The sequence below is a fragment of the Balaenoptera borealis genome (assembly GCF_965194805.1).
Source record: "Balaenoptera borealis genome assembly, chromosome: 9".
In the NCBI taxonomy this organism is placed as follows: domain Eukaryota; kingdom Metazoa; phylum Chordata; class Mammalia; order Artiodactyla; family Balaenopteridae; genus Balaenoptera; species Balaenoptera borealis.
Genome location: NC_138873.1, coordinates 1,700,830 through 1,728,729, shown reverse-complemented (window position 1 = coordinate 1,728,729; position 27,900 = coordinate 1,700,830). Strand labels below are relative to the sequence as shown.

Sequence of the window (27,900 nt, the reverse complement as noted above, 5' to 3'; positions counted from 1 at the left end):
AGGGGGTGCTGGGACACGTTCCCATCTGTGACCAGAGGTCCTCGGGCAGAGCCCCTGGCGGGCCTCGGTGGGCTGGGCCTGCGGCCTGAATCTTACATAAACTGACGGTGATGGGGACCCTCCCGCAAGGGAAGAAAAATAAGGTGATGCACTCTGAAGTAGGTAGCAGACAAATACCTAGAGAAAAACTTAAACACCATCAAGTCACAACTTCAGAACTTTTCAAAAGCAGGCGAATAGCACAAATAACCACAGAATTCGCGAGGCACTTCCACCACTTCATTCGACAGCACCTGCAGTCTTTCCTGGCTGTGTCCTCGACTACGTCCTTGACTGAGGAAGTCACCCTGCTTTCTCACTGTTTCCCTGACGCTGGTGTTTGCGGCTTGCTCCCTTCACAGCCACAGGAGGGCCTGGGAGGTCTGTGAGCCGAGGGCCTCCCTGCCGCCCCCGCCCACCCCCCCCCCCCGCCCCGCCCCTGCCCGGGCCGGCTTTGCTGCCGCGTGCTTCCGGCACTGGGGGGTCAAGGTCCCCACGAGACGTGACCTCTGACCGCAGGGGTCTTCCCGCAGACCACTGCTGTCCCCGTCCGTGACTGTGAACCCCGCGGGTATCTCCCGCCTAACCCCACGTCCCCCTTGGCTGGGCCCCGAGTGCCCGCCGGCTCCGCCCACGGGGAGGGTGCCAGGGTGCACGGTGGGTGGACGGACAGCCAGCTTAACCACTGACGGTTAAAAAGTCCCAGTTCTGCACATTTTTCCAAACGGTGTCACCACGTGAACATGCCGATGGGGCCCAAAGCCCAATGCTCATGGCCTGGCGGTCAGCTCGCCCCGCCTGGCGCAGTAAAGAGGCCCGTCTCCTCCGTGCCTGGGCCACAGAGTGCCCACCGCAGGAGCCCCGGGCGGGGCCTGCCCCCAGGGTCCCCGGACACAGCTGAGGGATGCGGTCCCCCACCCACACGCTCATCTCTTCTGAGTCTCAAACCCCACGCAGCCCTTCTTGGGGCACCAGGTTTTTCTGGAGAAAGGACACCCTGAACCCGGATTCTGTCTCCCAAGAGGGAGCCAGGGCCAGAGGGCAGAGAAGGCTTCACAGAGCGGAGGTGGCCGGCTGGACACGTACCCTGGACTCCTGGCCCATGAGGGAGAGGGTGAGGCCCCCAAACGAACTGCCGCCAGGTTGGGCTGCGGTGCTTCTCTGGCCCCAGAGTCCCCGGGGCAGATGGGCCACGCTGGTCAACATGCAGGTTCCCAGGGCCCAGCAGCGGGCGGCTGGCCCAGGAGTGGGCCCTGAACAAGCCCTCGGGGTTCTCGGGACCTGGACCTGCTAGCGTGACCTCTGGCCTCACGGGGCAGCCGGTGGTCATGTCCGGCCTACGCGGTCCTGAGCCATCTGCCTGCCCGCCCGCCCTCCAGCGTCCAGAGGGAACCTGGGGGGCCTGCCTCTCAGCCCTGATGAGTGTGGAGGGAGACGCGTCGGGGCGCCCCGCCCAGCCCTGGGGGCCACACGACCCCGGGGCGAAGGTGGGTCCGTCCTGAGTGACCCCTGACGAACTGCCGGTGCGCTGCTGGCTAACACCCGTTTTCCGGGGCGTCTGCAGCATCTGCCTTGCCCGGAAGGCCTTGGGTCCCAACCCACGCAAGACGAAGAGACGGTTCTCCCGATGCCGCAGAGAAGCCTCCTTCCCCTCCTGGGCAGGGGCCCCCCTGCCGGCCTTCGCGGCCTCCGGGCGGGCGGGACGGGGAGGGCGGCCGCTGCGGGCGGGGCTGGAGACCCGGGCGCGGTGCCGCCTGGCCTCCGACCGTCCTGCGCTCGCCCAGCCCCCGCGGACCGCCCGGTGCTGAGCGGACACTCGGCCGCTTGCCGTGTCTCCGCAAGGCCCAGAGGGAGCGCAGAAATAGGAACAGAGCTCCGGTGGCTTCCGGGGTCAGCCAGCGGTCCCTGCCGCCTCTTCCGCCAGGGACACAGGGGCTGCGCCCAGCCTCCCTCGGCCCCTGGCGCCGGCCACCCTCAGGTCGGGGTGGGTTGGATCAGGGGTGACAGACGCAAGCGCAGCCCGCGTTCGGAGTCGGGAGCCACGCGGCCTGAGCGGCCCGGCCCGGCCCCGCCCCCAACAGGCCCAACCCCGAGGCCACGCCCCCGCCTTCCTGAGCCGCCCCTGAGCCGCGCGCGGGCGGGACGCGCCCAGGTCCCCGCCGCCCCGGAGCCACAGCGCGCCGCCAGCGCCCTCTCGTGGCAGCCGCGGGGCGCGCGGGGGCGGGGCGGGAGCGGGCGCTCAGACGCCGGCGCTCCGAGTCCCCGCGAGGGGCTCCGAGTGGGCACCCGGTGAAAGCGTCCCTCCACCGCTCCGCGCCCACTCACCCCTTCTGCCCACGTTCGTGTGCACGCGTGTGCTTGCGTGTGCACACGTATGGGTGTGTGTGGGACAGCAAAGCAGTCCGTTAGGCTGGGCTCCTGCTCCCAAAATTTCCTTTAAAGGGCCCTAGACCGGGGCAGATGCAGCCTCAGTTCTTACCATGGGGACCCGACTCTGTGACCTCGGAAACTCTCGGAAAAGCAGGGGCTCAGGCCCGCAACAGCTCTGGATGCCCATCCCCGCCTTCCAGGGCCCCGGCCACACCTCCCTCGCCACCTGCTCTTGTGGCCACAGGCTGGGTGTCCACGGGAGCCCTGTTTCGGGGCGGCCCAGCGGGGCATGTGGGCACCTCCTGCACAGGGGACTCTGAAGGGCAGCTCGGGAGGTCCAGCAGCACCACGGCCGACCCCGGCCCTCACCGCGCGCCTGGCTGGGGGGCGCTGCCCCCGCCTGGCGTCCACCCAGTGCTGGCACGTGACCTGCCTCGGTGACGTCTGCTTAACGAGGGAAAGACTGAGCAGATGAGGCCACCTCGACCGACCCCTGGCCGCCTGCCGGCCCGTGCCCCACGGCAGCAGTGGCCTTCAGCCACCCCCACCAGGCTTCTTTAAAAAACGAGTTAGACAGATATGAACTCCAAGGGCGGGGGCTGGTCTCCCCTCCAAGCTCCTCCGTCCACGCAGCGCTAGGGCACCGTGGTTCCTCACGAGGTGAAGCTTTCCGTGTCCAGGAACCTTCACCGCGAGAATCTAGTACCCGTGTGGCCGCCCCGCCCAGCCTCCCGGCGCCCCGCCCCCGGCGCAGGCTGCCCAGGTGCAGACACACGGACGTGTGTGCAGCCCTTCATTACACATGCGCGGTGTGTGCACGAGCAAGATTTCCTTTCACAGGAAGGACCAAGAGGCCCGGTTAGGACCAGGCTGCACACCCCGCCCCCTGGGCTCAGGCTCCACCCCGTCCCCCAAACACGGCCCGTGTGGGGTCCTCAAGGCGTGAGCAGAACAGGGAGGGGACGATGGTGTCTCGGGCGCAGTGCCTGGGACTATCCGACAGTGACACACAGGTCAGTGCATCCAGACAGAGAGGGCAGCAGGTGTGCAAGGGGGGGGGAGGGCCAGAGGGACGCACAGGTGAATTAAGCCACACCACGCCACGTGCCTGTCACCAGCCTCAGGCTGGAAGGGTGGTGTTACCCGTGGAGTCCCACCCGTTCCAGAGCAAGGAATGCAGGGCCCAGCTGGGGTCAGGAGACAGGTGAGACACGGCACCAGCCCTGCCTTTCCCTCTGGGGACACAGAGTGCCAGCCTGAGGCCAGCTCCCTCCACCATCTGGGCTCAGCGCAGCCACTCTGCACCGTCCATGAGGTGGACGGTTCGAGAAGGCCCCCTGCACGCAGGGCCCTGGAGGCGCGGTGGGGGCCACGTCTCAGCCCTGGGGCAGCTGCCCTGACTTGGATGGGAAAGCACAGCGTTAACTACAGCCCACCCTCCTGGCGCCCCGAGCCCGGCGGGTCCAGCCCCAAGTGGGACACTCGGCCTGCTCACCGGCCTCTTAATCACCGGCCAGTACGGCCCCCAGCGAAGGTCAAAGTCCCTCAATACGCTTTTCCAGAAATCGCTGTGAAACTCCACTCAGCCGTTCACCCACTGGTGGAGCCGCCAACTGGAGAGGTGGCGAAGCTCGGAAGGGGTCTCCTGCCCCAGACGAGGGGGGGTGGCGGTCCGGCCCCATCCCTGTCCCCACCTCCCATCCAGTCTGCTGACTCGGGGAGGGGGCAGTGGCAATGAATGGCCGGTGGGCGGGGGGTGACCAGTGCTGACGAGATGTCCCGGCTCCCTGGTGCCCAGACGCCCTCCGGGCTGGGTGGACACCGGGGCAGGAGGTGGGGAAGGACCACCTTCAGAGCCGGACTTGTGATGGGAGAGGAGAAAACTCAGGCTCTGCGCGGGCGGGCTTTCTTCTGGAGCCTTCCTTCTGTGGGTCAGAGTAGATGACGGCTTCCTCCTTAGCCTGCCCCTCCCACTTCCTGCCACCAGCTCCACGGGACCAGTGTCCACGTGGCTGTGCGGTTCCAGGCCCGGTGCCTCTGTGTACCCACGGTGGACAAGGTGGGCTCTGCTGAGGGTCTGGGGTGACGCAGCTGGGCGCACGGCTCACAGAGGCGCATCTGTCCAGTGGGCCCAGGGCTGTGAGCAGCAGGGGCGGCAGGGAGGGTGGTCTGGGGACCCTGTGGCCAGTGCAGTGACAGCGATGGTGACCGTGCGCTCGAGGACTCCCGGGAAGCTTGCTGTTCCTGGTCTCACCATCCATCGAGGAGTTGGTGGCAGGGGAACCCCAGAGGTCTCACCAATGTCCGCAAGTAGCTAGGACATTGGTCCCCAAACTTTCTGGCATGAGGGACCGGTTTGGTGGAAGACAATCTTTCCACAGGCGGGGTGGCGGCGGGGGGTCGGGGGGGAAATGATGGTTCAGGCGGTAATGCGAGCTCCGGAGGGCGTGCTGTGCGGCCCGGCTCCTAACAGGCCGCGGCCGGGCGGTTGGGGACCCCTGAGCTGAGACACCTTCCCTCGAGCGTTAAAGGCAGCGCGGCCCACGCGCCACTGCGCAGAGACTGGAGCCCCGGACCTCGGCTTCTGCCTCCTGGAGACGCGGACGGAAGATGCTCAGACCGGCCATAGTCCGAGCAGCAGGGAACGTGAGACCTAGTGGGCACCGCCAGGCCTGACAGAGCTGGCTCCACCCCTCAGACAGGTGAAGGTGCAAAGCCACCAGGTAAAAGGGACGGTGCCAGGGGCCCCGTTCAGCCTGGCGGTGGTGGGAGGCGGGAGCCTCCAGGGCAGAGAGGGCCGGCGAGACGCGGATGGAGAGGTGGACAGAGCCGAGCGGCGTGGACGGAGCCCCGCGTGGATGGAGCGGCGCTGCAGGGACAGAGTGCCAAGTGGGCGGAGGCGTGCGGCGTGGACGGGGCCCTGCGGGGGTGAAGCGGCGCCCCGAGGCGTCTACACCACAAACTCCTGAGGGAGCTGGTCTTCTCCGAGCAGATCCAGGGAGCGGGAGTTCACGGACCTCCTCGGCCCCAGGTCCAGCGCGCGGCGGAGGTGGCAGCTGCGCGGGGCGGGGCGCGGGGCCGAGCGCGGGGCGGGCTCAGGGCGCACGTCGTCCACGCTGCGGCTGTGCGGGTCCACGGGGTCGGCTGCCGCCCGGGCCTCCGGCACCTGCAGGGAGAGACCACGAGGCCGTCCTGCAGCCGCCTCACCCTCCCCTCCACTCTCGCCCCCTCCCGCCCCCTTCCCCGCTGAACTCCAACCCCCTGCCGGCCCCCCCCCCCCCCCCGCGCCCGCCCGCCTCCCTCTGAGTCAAATCGCACCCTAACATTCACTCCCTTTCCAGGGTCACCACCCGCCCACTGGGGCTTCCCCAGGTCCGCCCTGAGCAGGGCCCGGCACCTCCAGCCCCCCTTCCTCTGCCCCACCTCCCAGGGCCGCTGGCTTTGGACCCCCTCCTGTTCCTGGGGGCTGGGGCGCAGCCCCCCAGAGCCCCGCACTCCTGGGGCCCGAGCTGTGCCGGCCTTGTTCACACCGCACACCGCCTGGGAAGGGGGCGGGGCCGGTGGACGCCCCACTCGGCAGGCCAAACTCAGCTGAGGAGGCCGAGGAGACCCAGCTCCTGACCCGCCTCGTTCCCTAAAGCCTCACGGGTCCCCCACTGCCCGAGGGAGTCTCCCGGGGACCCTCGGGCTGGCGTAGGGCCCCTGACCTGACGGGGCACGATGTGGAACAGGGAGCGGCCGCCTGGCCCACGTGGGGACCTACCTGGTGCAGGGCCTCAGCGCTCGGGCCCCTCGTGCTCACCAGCGTGACCCGAACCACGGCCAAGGGCTGCTGGGGAGAGGCTGCGAGGAGGGCGAGGGCACGTGAGCAGGGCCTGGGGACACCCGCCTGCTCCCCGCAGAGGGCAGCCCACCCCAGGGCCCCAAACTCTGGGATGAGACTGGGTGCCTCTGTGGTTCCCGCACCCCTCCTCTCAGGCCTCGGGGTCACAGAGGGGTGGGCTGTGACCTTGGCCTCCTGCCTGCAGGTCATCTGGAACCCCAGACTATCACGCGTGTTCTCCACGTGAGGTGTCGGAGCCCCTTCGAGGAGCGATGGTTTCCGTGGGCGACCCGGGGTCCTCCCCTTAGGTGGTCCCCGCCTGTCCCAGCCTTCTCCCCGCAGGGTCCCCCAGGACCCCACCCACTCCCTGCCCCCCACTCACACTGCCCTGTCCTTCCGCACCGGGCTGCTTTAGTTGTCCAAGTGCTCTGATGTCTAATCAAAGCAGGCGCTTACTGGGCAAACACCATCTTATCATTATTACTGCTCATACCAGATTGCAGACCACACACTTGGGCAAAACCTCAGAGATGGAGACCGATCTGTCCTTTATCACTCAGAATGTAAAGGTGGACACGGCAGGTTGACCAAAACCACCTGACACTGTGTGATCCTGGGTGACCTTGGGTGACCCTGAATTACTCTGGTTGGTCCTAGGTGATCTTGGGTGACTCTAGGTGACCCTGGGTAGCACTGGGTGATCCTGAATGATTCTGGGTGACCTGAGGTGACCCTGAATGACTCTGGGTGGCCTTGGGTGATGCTGGGTGACCCTGCATAACCTTGGGTGACTCTAGGTGGACCTGGGTGGCCGGGCCCTGAGGTTGGTCCCCACGATTACCCATTGCATCCACTCTCAAAGACGCTGCAGGTGCTCAGGGAATAGCAGAGCCTGCGTAACCTTCCTGGGGTGACAAGGAACCACTTCAGGGCCCCCGCTCCCAGACCTACTGCGGAAGCATCCCTGAGGACAAGGAGCTCATGCTAATCCGGGTGGGTGCTTGGTCCTAGAATGGCTCATAAGTGGCCGACTGTCACGTGACTTCTACTGACCCCGCGGGTAGCAAGAGAGAAACCTGGCTGAATGCTTTCTGATGGGATCCTACATGAGGGACGCCGGCCAGGCCAGGCTCCCTAGGAGTTACCAGCTGCAGGGGGACTGAAGGACCACCACCCACCACGTCTTGCAGGGAGGGCCCTGTCCTCCCTCCTCTGCTCCCAGGCCCGGTGGTGGAGGGGCCCCTGTGTAACAAGGTCCCCAAGAACCAGGGTCACGAGCACCCCAGCCTCTCCCGGCACGCACAGCGATGACGCAGCCGGCATCTAGCCAAGCAGCACACGCACCTTCCCCCTGGCCCCGGGTGTCGCCCTCAGGCCCACCTCTGCCACCACCAACTGTGCCGCGGCTGCTCTGGCTGGTGCCGGAGCTGCAGGGCGGCTCCTCCCCGCGGAGCGCCGCAGCCCCGACGAAGGGCTCATCCACTGACATCTCCCCCGGCTCCGCGGGCCCGGCCAGCTGGGAGTCGGCCTCGATGCCCGCGGAGTGGGAGCTGCAGTGGCTGCCAGACGAGAGGAGTGAGAGGCGGTGCGGGGGACGCCAGCCTCCGTCCCCATTGTCCCCGCTGCCAGCGGAGCCAGGGGACGCCCTGCTGGCCGGGTCCAGGTCCAGCTCCAGCTCCAGCACGTCGCTGATGCAGGACTCCCGGTAGCACTTCTTCTCTGTGTGGGGGGAGGGGGGCACCGGTGTAAGAACAGCGCTGGAGACGGAGCCGCAAGTGGCCGACAGAGGCCCAGGGGTCCAGCCCACCGCCAGGCCCAGGAAGATGCAGAGTGGGGGGAGGGAAGTGCCACCCAGAGACCAGGGCCCCGAGTGTCCGCTGTCATAGCCCAGGCCCCCAGGTGGCATCTGTCCCCGGCAGCCGGTAAACTCCTAGCACTCGCCCTCATGCTCACTGCCCTAGGGCTCTCAGGTCTCAGTGCGAGGGACCCCAAGCAGCCCCCGCAAGCGGGCGTGCACACATGTGCACACAGGCACGTCATGCTCGCACACGCATGCGTGCGTGCCAGGGCCTCGAGGAACCGCCTGGGGGTTACTGCAGCCCTCGCCTCGCCTCCCCCCCGGCCCCCATCTTTAGAATCAGGCCCCAGGAGAGCTGGAGGAGTGGGGTCGCCACCACCCCTTGCCAACCCCCCGGTGGGAAAACAGGGTGCGACGCGGGCTGCCGCGCCCCGAGCGTCCGGCCTCGACCGCAGAGGAGGGGTGGGCGCGGGCGGACGGCCCCACCTTGGGCCTCCTCCAGCTGCCGCAGCCGCTGCAGCGCGGGCTGCAGGGCCAGGCGCAGCTGGTGGCTGGCGCTGAGCAGGCGCAGCAGGTGGCGGGAGCGCCAGGGGCAGCCCGTGCGGTACACCAGCTTCCGGGCCGCGGGCAGCCCGTCCGGCCAGAGCTCGAACTTCTTGCCCTGAGCGGAGAAGAGACGCGACGTGACGTACCGAGAAAGCCAGAGCACAGCATCAGCCAGGCCCTCTGCTGGGGCTGCCCTGTTTCTGTCCTGCCACCTGATTTCTCCTGGCGGTGCGGGTGGGGGAGGGGCCTCAGGGCAGCTGTAACTCGGCGCCCGCCGCGCTGGGCTGGGGGAGGCGGACCCCGTGGCCCACGGCCCTGTTGGGCCCTCGAGTGCAGCCTGCACCCAGGGCCCACCGTCCCTGCCACCCGCCTGGCGCCAGGCCCGGCCCAGGGCATCTGGATGGAGCACGTCTGCGGCCTCCTCCTCGCCCCCCCTTTATTGTCTCCACCCAGGAGCCAGAAGTTCTCCTGGTGACGAGAACCAGGACACCCAGCCTGGCAGGAGGGCACTGCCAGGGGGCGGGGCCGTCTCCACGCGGGACACCCCCCAGGCCTCAGGCTGTGCCTGCACCTCGTGGGCCATGACATGCCTGGTCAGTGTCCTGAAGGACAAGCGTCTGCCAGGCTCCCCTGGGCTCCTGGGGGCTAAGACACCCCCGCCCCCAGCCCCGACCCCATCAGACACGTACCAGAAAGGCCAGCTTCCCGACGTGGTGCCAGGGGAAGTCGTAGAGCAGCTGTGGAGCGTGGTTCACCTCCTGCAAGACAGCAGGGCCGCGTGCACAGGGCCAGCCGGAGGGAAGCAGCAAGGCCAGCCCCCGTGGGGGAGGGGAGGAGGCGTTAAGGAGAAAGGGGGGGGGAGGGGAGGGGAGGGGGAGGGGAGGAGGAGGGGGAAGAGGAGGAGGAAGAAGAGGAGGGCCCCTGCCGGTCACCTGATAGAACTGCACTCCTCTGAGGGTCAGTCCCAGGACAATGGTAGGTCGGTCCTCCTTCTTATCCTAAGAGGACACAGATGTTGGCAAGGTCTAGAGCCCCGGGCCTGGGGTTGTGGCCCTCCTCGCAGACCCTCGCTGGTGGACCAGGGGTGCCTGAGGGCTGAGGTGGGGTCCCCGGGCCTCCTCCCATTTCCCCTCTGATGCTGGGTCGGGGTCCCGGTCCTAGGACAGCCGTGGGGACTCCGTCCCTCCTGTCCTGGGTCGGGGTCCCGGCCACCCTGTGGACCCTTGGGGAGGTGCGTCCCGGGCCTGAACCGCCCTCCCCCGCCTGGTGTCCCCGCAGCTGGACCTTGTACAGCCTGAAGAAATGCACGGGCACGTCCTCCAGGCGGCAGGCCTCCCGGATGAAGTGCAGCACGGCCTGCTTGGGGCTCAGGCCCCGCTGCTCGCGGTGCAGGGCGGGCGTGTGCCGGAGGATGTAGGCGCTGCCCCTCTTGGTGATGATCTGGGGAGGGAGCCGCAGGCCATCTGTCCAGCCGGCTCCCCCTCCTCCTCGCCCCCTCTAGCCCGGGGACTCCCCCCGCCCCCGGGGGCGGCGGCCAGGATGGAGAGAGGGGCCTCACCCACTGCGGGAAGTAGGCCTGCGGCTCAAAGTAGCGGCCCGAGTGTGCCGGCTCGCGGTAATTGCCCAGGTCGGCCTGCAGCCCGTAGGCAGCCAGCAGGAAGTAGGCCTCCTCCCGGTGGGCGCACTGGGACCGCAGCACCCGCTCCTTCAGGTGGCAGTAGTACAGGTGCCTGGCCCTCCTGTCGCTGACAGGCGAGCGGGCTCGGGAGGGCTGTCCCCCTGCAGCCCGCGGCCTCCCACCCCGCCAGTCACCGGCCCCCGCCCGCCAGGCCCCGTCTCGTTGCCCCAGGGCCCCAGGACCCTCAGGGCCCTGTAGCGGGGGAGGTTCAGGTGGATGTGCTGCCGCCCCCCAGCTGCTGAGAAGCCAGGTGAGCCTGACTTCGGGCAGGGCTCCTGGGACCCAGGACTCGGCAGACCTGGTTTATAGCCGCTCATTCCCAAGAGACGGGCCCCTTTCTTCTGCTAATCTCCCAACACACACAGGGAGCAGGGCCCCCGGGAAGCACAAGTTCAGATCTTCTAACACTACCACCAGCGACTGGCCCCATAGCACGGGGCAGCCACGCTCCCTCCCCCCAACCTGCCTTTTCTCCCCTCCGAGACTTTTCTAGAACCTTCCCCCCCCCCCAGCTCTCTGCCTGGGGAGGCTTGTGGGGACCCTGGCCCACTTGCACCTGCTCAGGGGATTCCTGGGACACGGGCCCCGCTTACCCGCCCCTGGTCTGGGCTAACTCGTTCCTGGGGCGCCCCAGGGTCTGTATTTTCCCACATGCTCTGGTGGGGTTCTCTCGGGAAGGTAGCCCCAGGAACTCAGAAGGAGGCCCTCCAGGTGTGCCAGCCTGGGGCCCTTTCCCATCCGGGCGGGGCACCAGCAGCTGGGCATGCAGCCCAGAGCAGGAGGATGGTCCCCACTTACACAGGAATCCGCAGACCCGCCAACGCACACCTGGGAAAAACCCCACCCTAGGGCATAAAAATGCCCGTGTTTGAAACACTCTCTTGTTTCTGCCCTAGTCTTTACATGTTGGTTAATTAAAAAGAATGGCTGCACCTCTACCCCCCAAGCAACAGCGATACCGCATCCTGACAGGTGGTCACCCTTCCGGGAACGTGCCAGAGAACCAGCGAGCAATTTTACCTGATAAGCCTTCCGTTTTCCACGTAGTGCTGCACCCTGAGGAAGGCCACGAAGGGGGCACCGGGCCTGCCGCTTCCCTGGGGGTGGAAGCGTGGAGAGAAGGCGGTACTGAGACCTGGGGGGAGGGGGCTGACCCCCGGCTGGTGCTCAGGAGGGAGCCATCACCTCCGTCACTTCAGACCCAGCCCGAGGCCACAGCTCAGGTCCGTACTGCGGGGCAGTCCATGATTTTATGTCACTTTGTTAAAAGGAAAAGCTGAGCACATGTCCAGAACACTCAAGGGCATGCACCTGCACCCACGTGGCTGGCTTCCCTGCGCCCGGCAGACTCCGCACCGGGACCTGGGGTGGGGGGCGGACCCCCCGGGGGCCAGCAGCTGGGCCTCCCGGGCCCCTCCACCCTGCCCTCCCGCCTGGCAGTTTAGCTCACTCTACGCATTTCTCTCTTCCAGTCCTTTGAGAAGTATTTGCTGAGCTTCTGCTCCAAATCCATGAAGACGTGCTCGCTGTCTACAAAGAGAAGCAGGGCCTGGAGCAGAGCGTGCTGGGAGGGGCCCATGTGCGACCAGTCACACGTGGTGGCCTCCTCGGGGTGGCCGGCTGAAGGAGCGTGTCTCCTGACGTGCAGGCTTTACCGGGTGGTTTTCCAAAGTGTGGAATCTTTAGATACTGAAACCTAGACACTGACATCGCGATGGCACTGGAGCTGGTACTTGCCGGGGGCGCGACCGTCGGGAAGGGTCTTCCTTCCTCCCAACAGCCCCTCTCCCAGCTGTAGACCGAGTCCTTCGAAACTGGAAAGGCCTATAAACCTGGGACTAAGCTCCCCAACTTCAAGTCAACAACCAGGTTAACGTGGTCACGCTGGGAATGGTCACGGGGGACCCTTCTTTCCAAATTCTACGCTCTGTGTTTTCGGACTATTACGACCACGTGTTTCCTTTGTAAGCTGGAGAAAAATGAGATTATTCTAGAGAGGAGCGTGGGGCGGGCCGGCCTCCATCCGTTACCGTCGGGCTCAGCTCCAGAACCGGTGATTCTCAGGGCCTCGACTGCGCCACCTGCAGGCCCCTCTCTGACGACAGCAGGACAGCCTGACCCCTCCCAGCTCCAGGAGGCCGCCTTGGAGGGTATAGGCAGGGCGGTGCCAGGGGACCAGGGCAGGGCCGCCACACCGCTCAGCAGCCCCCCCCTCAGGAGGCGTGAGCCTGCCGTGTGCAGGCTCTGGGCTTGGGACCCTGAGCCAATCCCCGCATCCTCGCGTCCTCAACACCTCGGCTGTATCTATGCTCACTTTGCAGAGGAGGAAACCGGGCCTTGCAGAGGCTAGGAAACACGCCAGTCACACAGCTAATAAAGCCCTGGTAGGGGTCCTAGGGTAAGCCCCACCCCACCCCCAGGCCAAGGACCCTCGAAGCCCGGGGTCAGCAAAGGAGGGCCCTAGGCCAAGCAGAGCTCAGCCAGGCTCCTCTGTCTATGCAACGTCTGTAGCCGCTTTCATGCTGCAAAGCCAGAGGCGCTCACTATCTGGCCCTGTACAGGAAGTGTGCCCACCTCTGCTCTGAGCAAACACTGCTTTTCATTCATCTAGACCATCCTCTGCGGCCGGGAGGCTCCCCCAGGGTGGTCGGAGCCCACAGGCTTAGCCATCGCATGCCGTCTGACCTTGGCGGTGCTGTTAAAGGATCGGGGTTTTGTCTAAGGAGCCCGCATGTGGGAACAGGAGTGAAAAGCCAAGCCCGCCTTGCAAGGCGCTGCAAGGGCCCTTTTTCGCACATGATTATCTAAATCACCTTCCTGCTCCTTCCAACCTCCCCCCCAAATTCACAATAAAGAATAGAAACAAACAAACCACCTTCAGCTTAGGTTCAAGCTCTAGAAGAAAAGTCCTGACAGCGTCACTAACCTAGATGACAAAGGCACTAGAAACGGATCGAATGTGTTGTTTCTCAAAGTCACCCACTAGCCCCCCAGCTGCAGCCCACCCGCTGGATGTGGGCTTCCAGCACTGCCCACCTGAACCCACGGGCCAATCTTGCACCACTAGAAGTAGGGCCCAGACGTGGCGTCGGGTGACGGACACGCCCAGGGCCAGGCCTGGGGTACGTGTGATGCTGTCCCACCCAGAAGGCTGATTGGAGTGACTGAGCCGTCCAGCCAACCTCCGGGACAGGGAAGTGTGGGGTGAGAGCCAATTTAGGTGATGCTGGGAGGAAACGGGACCCTAGAGTGTGGGGCTGCCAGCGGGACAGTGGACGCACTGGCCTCAGCAAGCCACTGGCATGAAAAAGGGGAGGGGTGTCAGGAGCCGCATGTGTCCCCAAATTCTTATGTTGGAGCCCAAACCCCCAGGACCTCACAGTGTGACTGTATTTGGAGCTGGGCCTTCTAAGAGGTGATTAAGTGAAAATGAGGTCACTAGGGTGGATCCTGTTCCGGTGGGACTGGTGTCCACATAAGAAGAGGGGCTCAGACACAGGTCTGCACAGAGGGACGGCCACGTGAGTTCCAGGGGAGAAGACGGCCAAGCACACGCCGAGGAGAGAGGCCTCAGGAGGCATGGCCCCACTGACCCCGGGATCTCAGACCTCTAGCCTCCAGATGTCTGTTGCGAGACAACAGGTTTCTGTCGTTTAAGCCGCCTGGTCTGAGGTACCTGTTACCTGAGGCCCAAGCAGGGTGCACAGAAGCTGCCCCTGACCCTAAGACGTTTCGGGACAAGGTGACAAAAACACAACGCGGGGACGTTATTTGGGTCCTTATTCTTACAAAACAGCTATAAAAAGACATTTCCGAAACAACTGGGAAATTTGAATATCAAGCGAATATTAAATAATATCAAGAAATTGTTAATTCTGTTTGGGGTACAAATGGCATTGTGGCTATTTAAGAAAATATTCTCTTTCAAGAGATATGTAAAGAGTATTTAGGGATGGAATAGCATGAAGACTGGGATTTATTTTAAATAATCAGCAAAACATTCAGGGTTCAATGGAGCAGGTATGGCAAAAGGCTGGCAATTGCTGCATGCTGTTTTCTCTACTTTCATGGATGTCTGAAAATTCTCAAAATACTTTTTCAGTAAAATGAGCATTGCACCTCTCCTCTATCCTGCAGGGCTACCAGGACGGGGGGCTGGCTGCGCGTCCCTCCGTCCTGGGCAGAGGGAGACTGAGGTGGGCCTGTGAACCCCACCGGCCCCCCTGCTTCTTCCTCTGAGACCTCCTTGCTCCGGTGGCCAGCCTGCCACCCCTCCCCCGACATCCCTCTATTATTTTACTGCCGGTGGCCGGGCTTCAGGTCCATCCTTATTCCTGCGTCTGGAGCCCCCAGTGTGCCCACCCACTGAGTCTGAGCCCGCCTGCACGTCCCACACCCAGACCCCAGCGGGGCCTCGGAGGGTCAGGCAGTGGCGGCACTGCACCTCAAGTCCTGGCGGGGGGACCCAAGGGCTGGCGGCTGTCCTGGACCAGAGAGGCCCGGAGTGGCACACGTCCTCAGCTAAGCCACCTCCAGATGCTCCAGAGGCCCAGGCTCCCAAGTGACAAAGCTCAGGAGGAAGAGGGGACCACTGAACCCAACCACCGCGTCCCAGGGGTAGGGCGCCCCCCAGAGCCTGCGACCCCCCTCCCCCCAGGGCTCCGGGTCTCAATGAGTCCCCGCATGAAGTCACCACGTGTGTGCGTCCCCTGTCTCTGCTTTACCGCCCGCGTGTGCCCGGTCCTACGCCATGAGGCCTGTGCCGCGAAGTGAGCGGGTCCCGCCACCTACACCAGCCCCCCCGCTCAGCCTCCACCAGGCCCACCAGGACCCTCTCTGGAACGATGGGGACTTCATTTCCATGAGGTGGGAAACTTCTAGAACAAGACGACAGACTTGTTGAGGAAAGAGCACTGGCAACCCCCTCCTCCCCCAAACGAATCAAACTCCTTAGAAACGCCCGCGTCCTGATTGGTTGTCTGCGAGGACCAGACACAAGGCGGCAGCGTCCAACAGCTAAGACGGCGATTCTGGACAGAAGTGTAAACTGGCAAATCGGGAAAAGTCCACTAATATTAAAATTTAACCCAAAGCTGCTACTCTAGGACGTGAACCCCATGCTGGGCGCCGGGCCCCCTGCCTGCAGCACCATCTTACCGAAGTCCCCCGATTCCGTCCGGGGCCCGGAACTGGGGAGCTCTTTCCTGACAGACAGGAGAAAAGGCTGTTGTCTTGAGCTCTACCACCTCCCCCGGGCCAGCCTGGGGGTCCCACACGGGACACCCCAAGTCCACGCCAGGGGGCGCGTGGCGGGGTCTAAGGGCAGGAATTCCCATCGGGACCTTGACCTGTGACCCCACCTCATCCTCCTTCTCCTCCCTGCTTGGTCCGCGCCTCCCCCACCACCCCGCTAGCCCCTAGGCACTCGGCCACCAGGAGTCCCAGGGCTCGGCTCTCAGCCACGCTGAGATGAAATTACAAGCTGCAAAGAGAGCCTGGCGAGGATGGGAGTCGCACCAGTGACAAGCCCGGGGCCTCCATCTCTGTGCTCGGGGCCCGGAGGGGTCAGGCGGCCCAAGCACGGAATCCTCTCTGCGGCTGGGGCCGAGGGAACCCACGTGGGACGAAGGCCTGGGTCATCACGCGGGGGCCACCGCGGGATTGTTTCCCTCGGAGAAATGCTTACAAATCGGCAGGACACGCTGCACGGACGGCCAAGGGAGAGGCCGGGTCCTCAGAGCCCATGTCCCCATGGGGTCTCCCCATCTCACTGGGCCCCCACCTGGACGCCTGCCTGGGGTGCGCGGGCTGGGGGATCCAGGCGGAGGGTCAAGCTCCCCGGCTCTGCCCTGTGCTCGTCCACTCAGCCCGGGGGCCTGGAGGGAGCCTGGGACGGGGGGACAAGGCGGCCACCCCACCTCCTCTGCCAGCACTGCCCCTCCTCACGCCAGGGTTCCACGGAGGCTCCATCTGACCCACGGCTCTGAACTGGGCCCTGCAGACCAGCAGGGCCAGGGCTTCCAGAAAGCAAGCTTCCAGCCTGCTCACCCTCTCCCTCCAGAGGAGGGGAGTGTGCAAGTGTATATGTGTGTGTGTGCATGTGTGCACCAGTGTGAGAGCATGTAAATACGTGTGTGTGCCTATAAGTGTGAATAAGTATATGAGGGTATGAGTGTGCAAGCATGAGTGTATGTAAGTGCGCACGTGTGAATGTGTAAGTATGTAAATATGTGAGACAGTGTGCACGAGTGTGGTTATGTGTGTTTGTGTGCGCGTGAATACTTGAACATGTATGTGTGTGCCTGAGTGTGCATGTGTGTGAATGTGTAAGTATGTAAATATTTGCATGTGTGAGCATGAGTGCACGCGCCTGTGCTCCGGTGCAGTGAGAGGGAATCGCCCAGATAGCCCGGTGCCCCTGGAACACGTCAGCACCAGGCGGCACCAGGCAGAGGCCTGGGGTCTCCTTCAGACTCAGCCCCAAGCACCCGCCCTCCCTGCCCTGGGAGGGGCCCGGGGGCCCAGGGTCGTCGGGTGACGCTTGCTTACTTCTTATCACACTGAGGCCAAAGAAGTGGGCTTCTCTGATGCCGGCCAGGTCGCACACCTGCTGGAAGAGCTCGTGCCCGGTGGCCTGCACCTGCGATAGAGATGGGAGGTGCTCAGGGCGCCGAGCAGGGCGACCCCTGGAAGAGGAGGGAGTCCAGAGGAGGGTCCACCGAGCCGGGCTGGTGGGCAGGGGGTCTGGCTCAGCGGGCTTCCCGCTCAGCAGAGTCAGGGCTCGGGGTCCCTGGTCACTCCCCAGGCTGACGGCTGGAAGTCCCCCCAACGCAGCGGGCCGCCTGTGAGAGGGTGGGACCCTCACGAGGGCGGGGGTGGCGTGCCCAACCCCAGGACAGGAGGCTGCTCCCTGCAAGGACGGGGTGTGGGAGGCTCCGCCCCCAGGAACCCCACCGGGCTCTCTCCTCACCCTAAGCCAGCATCGCTAGGCGACTCCTGAAAGCGGGGCTGGCGTCTGGGCACCCCTGAAAGGGGCGTGTGCTGCAGGGGAGGCCCATGTCTCCCCACGCCCCACTTCTGCCACAGCAGCCGTCCTGCCTCACAGGGACCTCCTGCCAGGCTTCGGGGCCCAGGCCGAGCCCCCAGCGCCGTCACCTCCCCGCCCCTCCCCGCTCCCACGCGGCCCCAGTCCTGGGTGTGCGTCCACGCCTGCACGAGTGAGGTCGCTCTTCCGTCGGTGTGTGCACACGGAAGGGTGGGCTCTCTCCCTCAACACAACTATTAGCCAGTCGGCTTTCCATCACCCACAAATGCTTCATTACGCCTAAAATGTTAACAACAGCCTATATCAGCCATCCCACACGTTCAAATTTCCGGTTGTCTCACAAACGTCAACGTCTTCATGCTTTGTTGATTTGAATCCAGACTCAAGGAAGGCCCCACCCCGGGACCCTTCCCCGGCCGTTGATTTGTTGGGCACACAGGGTCCTTTATCCCGTAGCCGACACATCTCCCTGGTGGGTCTGGCCCTCCGTCCTCTGTGCTTCCTGGGCCGGTGGTTGGTCCCCACAGGCCTACGTTGCCGCCTGGTGCCCGTGTCTGTGTGTGAGAGGCCGGCTGCTGGAGGCTGGGGTTCACAGAATGGAGACCCATTTACGGGGGCAGCTGAGGGGCTGGAGTGCGACGGCCCCGCGGCCCGGCTCCGGGCAGCCTGAGGACGCTGGTCGCAGGCTTCCCGGGGACGGGCGGAGCTCCGGTGACTCTGGGAGTCCCGCTTCTTAGTGGTCAGTGCCCGGGAGGCCGGCCTTGTCATCGTCCATCTGGTTTGGTGAGGGACAATCCCTCCGCCCGCGATGACGGTGACGCATATTCGCAGCAAGGCTTTTCCCAGCCCATGGCTTCCTAATGCTTGGTGTGAAGACGCACGCGGTACAGTTAAATACGGGGTCCTCCCTCGCTGCTAGCCCAGTGTGCACACGCCCTGTAAGTAACTCGGCTCCGCTGGCTCCGAGTTGCAGGGCCAGGAGGGCGAGGCCGCAGGCGCTGGAGGCTGGCTCCGTGGGCCCCGTCGCAGCCGAGATCCACGTCTCCATCTAGAGGGTTCAGCTCTGTTCTGGCTGCACGGTCCTTCAGGACGGCCTTCCCGTGAATTTCACCGAGGAACCAGGCTCACGTAGGGCAGGGCCAATGCCTCAGCACCTCCCCTCCCCCCCCCACCCGCCCCAAGTCCCCTTGCTGCACCCTCCCCGTGGCACAAGGCACCTCTAAGGACACAGCAAACCCCCGGAAAACCCATCGATCAGCTCCAGCATCTCATCGCTGGATGGGGACGCCGAGGCTTGGGGGCCTTGACTCCAGTACAGAAGCGTGTCCCTGAGCAGAGGAGAAATTCCCAGGACTCAGACAAGACATTCCCAGGAGCCATGGGGCATCTCAGACCCCTTCCGCCCCCTCCCAAAGGCAGCCCCAAACCAGCCTTGCAGGGACCAGCGCTCTTCGCCTGACCCCTCCCACTTCAAGTGCTGCGTTTTCATAAACCACAGTTAACCTTCAATGAGGTTACCCCCCTCCCCCAGGGGCCAGCCAACTTTCTAGGCGCTTTCCGTTGCCTCTCAACTCAACTAAGACAGGCAGACAAGGTGAGAGTGGGAAGGAAAGACAGACACAGAGATTCCATCTTCCTCTGATTGGGCCCTAGACAGCCCGAGCGTCCGTGATGGCCGAACACATGAGATAGATGTTTCCACGTGGACGTTAGCTTCCCAGGTTCTCCGTCCCCCTCGCACCCTGCCCCCCGCGTTCCCAGAAACAGGAACTTATTTCTCACAGTCAGCGACGTCCACCAGGAACACTCCCTTCACGGGCCAAATGGGAGGGCTGACCCCTCCCCGGCACGCCACCAAGACGGGGCCTGGGGCTCCAGAGCACAGGAGCCCGTGGCCTGTCCAGCTCTGCTGCCCTGGCTCTGCCCCGCTGCGGGCAGGGGCCACACCTGCAGCGAGAGCGCAGACGGGCTCCGGAACCAGGCGGCCTGGGCTGCAGCCCCAACTCGGCACCGAGTGCTCGCCAACCCTGGGCCTCAGTGCCCCCGTCTGTGAGATCAGACCAACGGGGGGCAGGGCCCCGGCTGCGCGTGGAGAGGGCTAAGGGAGGGGGCAGAGCCGGACACGCGGGGGCACCGGTTAGCGCAGGAGGGGCTGCTCCGGGCCGAGATGGGGAAGAGAGGCCTCGACCTCAGCTCAGACACGCCCGGAAGGCCACTGCAACCGAGCTCCAGAGACCGCCTGGCACCGGAGGACTCAGGCCACTTCATTTCCTCTCGGGCAACTGCAATGAGGTGGAAAGACGTCAGAATCCCGGCTGGAAGCGGCCTGGCCCTGCACTGACCCGCTAGACGCCCCGTGTCCCGAGGGCCGGAGCTGGGGCGCAGGCAGCCCGCGGTGCAGGCTCTGAGTCGCCGCGGGGCACTGCGGCGGGCCCACAGCGTGGCCGGCTTGTCCGGTGTGTCCCCGCGGGTGTCTGTGCTCAGGCCAGGCCCCGCGCACCCCTACAGCTGCTGTACAGAGACGGGGGCTCCCCTCCCCGGCTCTCCGTACCCCTGCTCCCCGGGAAGTCCCGTTGGGGAGGGTCCCTGCGGGGCCAGCGTGCAGCCCCCCCCTTCATTCCAGGCTCTCCTTCACAGGGAGGGAGGAGCAGGCGGGGCCGGGGCACCTGCGGGGCACCTGTGTCAGCGGTGCTGGCTGACACAGGTCGCCCTGAAGACGTCTGCGTGGCAACCGCTGCCCCTGGGGTGGCCGGGGGCCGGGGGAAGGCGGTAAAGGCGACCTTCGTCCCCAGGGGTGCACTGGTGCTCGCAGACAAAGTGTCATTCAGAGTCGGGCACACGCCACCTCTGTGATGAGGCTTCTTAGCTAATGGCTCTGACTTCAAACAGCTGCCTTGTCTGGTGGGAGTTTGCAGGAGTCACATGCTTCCTAAAGAGAGCCTCCATCCTGCACCTGCGCCTGGGTGTCACCCTGCGTGTGGAGTGAATCCATGGATTCCTAAGCGACAATTCACATCTCCCCTGAAAAGGACAACCTGAGTCACGTGGCCACCAGCTAGAGGCCAAGCAGGGTCTCTCACGGACACTGTCGAGCGAACCCCTGCTCCGCTGTCCCCCAGCCCAGCGCTTAGGGGCTGCCCTTCCCAGGGAAGGCGGGAGCCACCTTCTTGGGAGGACAGACCCGCGGTCTCGCCCCTCCAGGCAGGACCTCACGGTCACCCGCAGACAAGGTGTGGGCGGCCTGACTCCCGTCTGCCAGGTCAGAATCTGTTTCCCTCAGCAGCTTTAGTGTTTATTCCAGGCCGAGGACGCAGCTGCCCTCAGATCCACCCCCGCCCGGGTCACGGGAAGAGGCTCCAGAAGGGATGGGCCCCTCGGAACAAAATCAGCCCACGCGGGCGCCGGACGCTGCGGACTGTGTCTGGCCTGGGCCACAGCCGGGGGCTACAGACCGAGGGCCACACACTGTGTAAAGGTGGCCAGAGCCAGCGTCCGTTTCTCTAAGCTGGGGGGCAGTGGTGTGATTAGAACACAGTGCGGGCCCAGAGGGCAGGCCCGCCAGCACACTGGCCCCATGTGGTCCCCACGGCCACCCCTCACACATGGCCCGGCTCACCCCATGGCCCCTGCTGTCCCCCTGCTGTTGCCCACCCGGCTCTCCTCCGCGCTCACCCCCACGACCAGCCGCAGCCGTTCCCGCGTGGGGAGCAGCACCAGGACGTCCCTGTGCTCCGCGGGCATCTCGCCGTCCCAGGGCCACTTCCACCAGCCGCACATGGGGTCTCGGGACCAGGAGCCCTCCATCCCCTCCTGCGGGAGAGAACTCGTCAGGGGCGCGGTCCCGGAGGGACAGGACCACGTGTCACCACGTGTGGGCCCTCTTCCGCCGGCCGGACACAGGTGCGGCTCTGCACCCCCAGACTCACCCAGCTCCGGGCTTCCTGGGACAGGCACCCTGCTGAGCTCCAGGCTGGGAAACCGCCCGTGGTGGAGCCCGGCCAAGGTCCAGGGTCATAAATAGCCGGCTACGTGCAGGTTGATTGGAATGCAAATAAACAACGCGCCAGGCTGGCACCGCCCAGCTCCAGCTAAGCCAGCTCCCCCATGTACCACCTTCTCCTTTGCAGGGACCGAGAGTAGGGCCACCCGAGGCCCTTGGCACAGACCCCGGAAGCAGGGCTGCCGTGGAGGGCACTGGAGGAGCTGGAGCTCGCCCGGGTCCCCACAGCAGCCCCTCCCGCTCGCGTCTGGAAATGAATCCCGAGGTAGCAGACAAGGTAGCAGACACTGGTCCCCAAACACGGTCTCCCTGAAGGCCCGCTCTGATCCCTTTGGGCCGAGGTCACAGCCTCCTGCCGGGCCCTGAGCCGGTGAACTGCTGAGCTCGTGAGCTCTGACCCGCGGGGAGGAGCAGTGCCAAAGGGCGGGGCCCCTGGAGCCCCCTGAACGCGGTTTCTGCTCCCACAGGCCGGCCGGCACCCCCGTGTTTCCATTACGGGGTGAGCCTGGAAGGGTCCCGAGCTGTCCCCCTTCGAGAGGGACTCCAAGAGGCTTTTATTTGGCAAACACAGGAAGCTCCTCGACGGGCAGCTGGGCAGGTCCTAGGGAATTCGGTTCCCGCTGTCCCTACGTCTGGCCCTATGGGGTTCGAAGGTGGGGAACACAATGGAGAGAAGGAGACCTCTTCCCGGCTCTATCTGACTGTGATTCCTGCACCCCCCCCACCCCCCCGCCCAGCTGTACGGGTCACACATGAATCTGAAGAGGCTTCCACCCTATCTTTTTCTCTCCAGGGTGAATGCAAAATTATTCTCTTCCGAGATGTGTGTGTCCTTTTTACCGGCAACTTAATGATTTTTAAAATGGCCAAAGAGCCTGAAAGCAGATGCCGTATCCCGTGATCCCCTGCACGTGCATCCCGGTTGCTCGATTCACTGGCCGAGATGTCCTGTGACCCACTGATGAGAGGTCCCTGGTGCTCCTGCTGTAAGGAGCAAACAGGGAGAACGTGAGGTGACCGGGCAGCTGCACAAAGCGTGGGCACACACACACACACACACACACACACACAGAGGAACCCCGAGGTGGTGGACGGAGGGACACGGAAGTGGGGCTTCTCCCGAGGAAGGTGCCAGGGACAGACGTCAGCCCCTGCTGGGCAGTCAATGATCCACAGCCGAGATGCTCTGCCCCAGGTTTGCTCCTCTGACCAGCACTGGGTGACGGTGCCTCACTTGCCTGTTCGGTGCTGGCCGTGCCGTAGGTGACAGTTGGCAAAGGAGCTCCAAACACCTCCGGTGACGAAAAGGAAAAGAAAGGCTGCTTCTTGTTGATAAATGCTCCACCTTGCATCACGTATCAGGTATCAGGGCAGTGGGTGCACTTCCTGGAGAGGCTGTAGAGGGTCTGCACCAGGTGCCCCAGGGCCCCCTCCCACCAGCCAAGGACCCCTGTCCTCTGGCTTCTCAGGAAGGTGGGAGTGAGATAAACACACTTCAAACACTCGTGTCTTCAGCAAACATCATTCTCAATCGTGAAAAAGTGAAAGCATTTCCTTTAAGATCAGGAGTAAGACAAGCTTGTCCACTCTCACCACTCTTATTCAACATAGTTTTGGAAGTCCTAGCCACGGCAATCAGAGAAGAAAAAGAAGTAAAAGGAATATAAATTGGAAAAAAAGAAGTAAAACTGTCACTGTTTGCAGATGACATGATACTATACATAGAGAATCCTAAAGATGCCAACAGAAAACGACTAGAGCTAATCGATGTATTTGGTAAAGTTGCAGGATACAAAATTAATGCACAGAAATCTCTTGCATTCCTATACACTAACAATGAAAGGTCAGAAAGAGAAATTAAGGAAACAATCCCATTCACCATTGCAACAAAAAGAATAAAATACCTAGGAATAAACCTACCTAAGGAGGTAAAAGAGCTATACTCGGAAAACTATAAGACACTGATGAAAGAAATCAAAGATGACACAAACAGATGGAGAGGTATACCATGTTCGTGCATTGGAAGAATCAATACTGTGAAAACGACTATACTACCCAAAGCAATCTACAGATTCAATGCAATCCCTATCAAATTACCCATGGCATTTTTCACAGAACTAGAACAAAAAAATCTTAAAATTTGTATGGAGACACAAAAGACCCCGAAGAGCCAAAGCAATCTTGAGGGAAAAAAACGGATCTGGAAGGATCAGGCTCCCTGACTTCAGATTATACTACAAAGCTACAGTAATCAAGAGAGTATGGTACTGGCACAAAAACAGAAATATAGATCAGTGGAACAGGATAGAAAGCCCAGAGATAAACCCATGCACCTATGGTCAACTAATCTATGACAAAGGAGGCAAGGATATACAATGGAGAAAAGACAGTCTCTTCAATAAGTGGTGCTGGGAAAACTGGACAGCTACATGTAAAAGAATGACATTAGAACACTCCCTAACACCACACGTGAAAATAAACTCAAAATGGATTAAAGACCTAAATGTAAGACAGGACACTATAAAACTCTTAGAGGAAAACATAGGCAGAACACTCTATGACATAAATCACAGCAAGATCTTTTTTGACCCACCTCCTAGAGTAATGGAAATAAAAACAAAAATAAACAAATGGGACCTAATGAAACTTAAAAGCTTTTGCACAGCAAAGGAAACTATAAACAAGACGAGAAGACAACCCTCAGAATGGCAGAAAATATTTGCTAACGAATCAACAGACAAAGGGTTAATCTCCAAAATATATAAACAGCTCATGCAGCTCAATATTAAAAGAACAAACAGCCCAATCCAAAAATGGGCAGAAGACCTAAATAGACATTTCTCCAAAGAAGACATGCAGATGGCCAAGAGGCACATGAAAAGCTGCTCAACTTCACTAATTATTAGAGAAATGCAAATCAAAATCTACAGTGAGGTATCACCTCACACCGGTAAGAATGGGCTTCATCAGAAAATCTACAAACAGCAAATGCTGGAGAGGGTGTGGAGAAAAGGGAACCCTCTTGCACTGTTGGTGGGAATGTAAACTGATACAGCCACTATGGAGAACAGTAAGGAGGTTCTTTAAAAAACTAAAAATAGAATTACCATATGATCCAGCAATCCCACTACTGGGCATATACCCAGAGAAAACCACAATTCAAAAAGACACATGCACCCCAATGTTCATTGCAGCACTATTTACAATAGCCAGGTCATGGAAGCAACCTAAATGCCCATCAACAGACGAATGGATAAAGAAGATGTGGTACATATATACAATGGAATATTACTCAGCCATAAAAAGGAACGAAATTGGGTCATTTGTAGAGACGTGGATGGAGATAGAGGCTGTCATACAGAGTGAAGTAAGTCAGAAAGAGAAAAACAAAAATTGTATATTAACGCATATATGTGGAACCTAGGAAAATGGTACAGATGAACCAGTTTGCAGGGCAGAAAGTGACACAGATGTAGAGAACAAACGTATGGACACCAAGGGGGGAAAGCAGTGGGTTGGTGGTGGTGGGATGAATTGGGAGATTGGGATTGACATGTATACACTAATAGGTATAAAATAGATAACTAATAAGAACCTGCTGTATTAAAAAAATAAAATGAAATTCAAAACAAAAAACCACTCGCGTCTTCTGAGCTGGGAGGGTGCTCAGGTGGGAAGCGGCCACCTGCTGAGGGTCTGTGGTTCCGGGTCTGGGGGGAGGGCCACCCCTGCACTGGGCCCTCCTGAGGGCCGCTGCCCCGCGATCCCTTCTCTGTGCAGCCTGCCTTTCTCTGGATGATGGTCTTTGTCCTCTAGCATGAGCTGGACCTGCCAAGAATGTTCTAGAAATGAAGCTTCTGAACCATAAGCCCATAAAGAACAGGTGTCACAAAACAACGCAGGAAAACCATTCAGCAATAAAAGGGAGCAGAGTACTGGTACGTGGACAAACGTCAAACAGTCACGCGACCCGAAGAGCACATCTTACATGATTCCATGAAATGTCCACAAGGGGCAACATCCAAAGAGGCAGGAGGCAGGTGCGCGACGCCTGGGAGGAGGAGCCACACACAGCGTGGGGACGTGCCACAGCAGACGGTGGAGGCTGCACAGTCCTAAGTTTACCAAAACTCACTCAATTGGTCACTGAAAATGAATGTATTTTACAGTACGTAAATCCTGCCTCAATAAGGCTACTAAAATACATGTTATAAAATAGTAGAAAACCACAGGAAGTCATCAATCGATGGCACAGAATGCAATGCAACCATCTGCCGGAAATGCCCCTTCCAGCAGGTGTGTGTGCGTGTGTGCGTGCACCGCGTGTGTGAGTGTGCACACGGGCGCGTGCGCGTGCGAGTGCCCTGACGACGGGCTCTCCTGCACCGTCAGTACCGCGTGTGGACCCTTCCCCGTGTGCCTCGCCTGCCCTTTACGGAGCCGGTCCTGATGGTCGCAATGGCCCATTTCAGGGACAGGGGATCTGAGTTCAGGGGTCGAGCTGCTTAGTTAGCGGTCGGGGTGGTGGTGGCCCGCCTGCCTCCCGCCCCACCGCTACGCCCACGTGCACTTTGCCCACTCCCTCTGGTGCGCCTCCAGGCTGACCCATCCCGCGTCAGGTGAAGAGCCCAGCCCAGCCCAGCCCAGCCCAGCCGCCCTGGGCCGTTCTCACACTGCTTCTTAAAGTGCTTCTTTCATTCTCGCCTTTCCTGAAAAGGCGGTTGGCCAGATGCAGCGTATTTTGCTCATTTTATCCGTAGGGAGCGTGAGGCACAGAGAAGCCAAGTGCTGCGCAGGGCCCCTGGCTGCAGCATCTCTGAGACGCCCCCAGAGTCACCTGACAGGCGCTCATTCTCATGGACGCGTCCAGGGTGATTCCCGCACTTGGGAACGACAGATGTCAGCGTTTGGGGAAGCGCAGGGGTCTGACTGCCGCCGGGAGCTGGAGGTGGGTGCGGAGCGCTGGGGGGTCCCCGATGTGCCTCTGCTGGGCGACGGGAGCTGAGGGCCCCTCACAGCGCCAGCCCGGTGACGGAGACACTGGAGGGGTCCCCCCCGCGGGTGTCCAGGGCCCGGGTGCCTGGGGGGCTGAGAAGAGCCGGCCCAGAGGAGAGGCTAGGCGGCTGCAGCGCTGCCTGCTGCCCACGCGGGCGGGCCGGGCTGCGTCTGCCGCCCGCTCCACCTCTTGACCTCAATTAAAACCGAGGGCCCAAGAGCAGGGTGTGGGGCAGCGTGCAAGCCCGTCGTCCACCCCTTCGGTGCACCAGCTGCTTTTCTTCCAGCTGACCTCTGGCCAGGGTTCCAAAGCGACGCCCTGCAGGGAGTAGCTCCTGGCGAACTCCTCATTTCCCAACAGCAAGCGCTGGCACCCCCCCGACCCTGCCACGCAGTTGGAAGCAGGGCTCCTGGGCTCAGCTGCCACCCACAGGCCTCACACGGCACATCGCAGGGCGCCTCCGGGCCCTACTCTCAGATGAAGATCCAGGGACACGATGGTGACAGACAAGGAAAGGAAGGGGGCCGAGGGACCGCGTTAGCAGACACAGTGGGACGAGGGCCGGGCCCACCACAGCTACAGGAGCACCAGGCCCCCGGCCCCGGGGGAGGGACCTCCCAGCACACACCGGAGACCGCTGCCCCCAGGCTGTGCTCCGATGTCCCTCTCGCGCAACTCTCTAAAACCAAGCCACCCGGTCACTCGCCCTGGCACCGCAGCCCCTGCCCGGTCCCCCAGTCCTGCTGGGGGGCTGCTGTGAGCGAGGGGACCTGCTTCTGGGCTCACTCCCTGGGCCCTGATGCCAGTGCGACAAAGCTCCCGAGTCAACTGCCCATTTGTGGGACACTTGCGTTTCTAGTGTCCACGCAGCTCTCAGGAAGAGGGGGCACAAAAACGAGAACTTGGGGCAGAGAAGCGTATCTCAAAGATGTGTGCCTTTTGCGTGTGTTCTAACGGAACACACGCAATGGTTTCTATTTCAGAGAAATGAATCATAGAGAACAAAATTCTATGAAATCAGAAAATTAGCCAACCTAGTTGAATAAGAAATTAAATAAATGAATTAACCCGAACAGTAAAGGCATCTGAGAAGCACGGTGGGAAGGACAGTGAAACTGTCAGATCGTGGGAGGAGCTGCCCTGTCCCCACGTCCCTGGGCACAGAAATGGATCTGAAAGAATTTGCTGAGACATGGGAACACGTAAGGGCCGACCGTGTGGGGCGTGGACATGGCTGGGGCCCGTTTAGGTCCCGGAGTTCGGGGTCAGCAGGTATGGACGCCCACACTAGGATGTGGGCTGGCAGCAGGAAGTCCGCTGGCGCCCGGGCCCGAGGGGGACACACTGGGGGGCAGCAGAGTGAAACACCTCTTTTCCGTGAAACCCGAGCCCTTCCCAGTCTTTAATATAAATCAACTCATGTGTTACGTGTGACACTTTATTTTCAAGACTCCCTAAGCCAAGGTCTCCCACACCTGCCCTGAAGCCTTGTGGAGGGCATGAGGGCAGGGGGTGCCCGGGGACCTTCCCCCCCCAAGCAGCAGGTGAGGAGGGGGCCCGCTGGCAGCCCCAGAAAGGACTATGGTGGCTGGTGAGGTCAGCTGG

General features: G+C 62.2%; 1 protein-coding gene across 4 annotated transcripts in view; it reads right to left on the bottom strand.

Moving 5' to 3' along the window:
* Positions 1–464: 464 nt before the first annotated feature.
* Positions 465–27,900, bottom strand: part of FRMD1 (FERM domain containing 1) — a 44,797-nt gene continuing 17,361 nt past the window's right edge. Inside the window, exons 4-15 of one of the 4 annotated variants that reach the window (XM_082405339.1) lie at positions 20,972–21,109; positions 16,804–16,894; positions 11,705–11,784; positions 11,275–11,351; positions 10,135–10,321; positions 9,861–10,016; positions 9,509–9,574; positions 9,266–9,334; positions 8,517–8,691; positions 7,577–7,951; positions 6,173–6,252; positions 465–5,575 (exon numbers count right to left, since the gene is read on the bottom strand). In XM_082405339.1, coding sequence (XP_082261465.1) covers positions 5,360–5,575; positions 6,173–6,252; positions 7,577–7,951; positions 8,517–8,691; positions 9,266–9,334; positions 9,509–9,574; positions 9,861–10,016; positions 10,135–10,321; positions 11,275–11,351; positions 11,705–11,784; positions 16,804–16,894; positions 20,972–21,103 — 1,704 coding nt within the window. In that variant the 5' untranslated portion in view covers positions 21,104–21,109 and the 3' untranslated portion in view covers positions 465–5,359. Of the gene's footprint in view, positions 5,576–6,172; positions 6,253–7,576; positions 7,952–8,516; positions 8,692–8,722; positions 9,045–9,265; positions 9,575–9,860; positions 10,017–10,134; positions 10,322–11,274; positions 11,352–11,704; positions 11,785–16,803; positions 16,895–20,971; positions 21,110–21,225; positions 26,109–27,900 lie in introns of those variants that run through there. The other 3 variants (XM_082405336.1, XM_082405337.1, XM_082405338.1) reach the window with 3 other exon arrangements.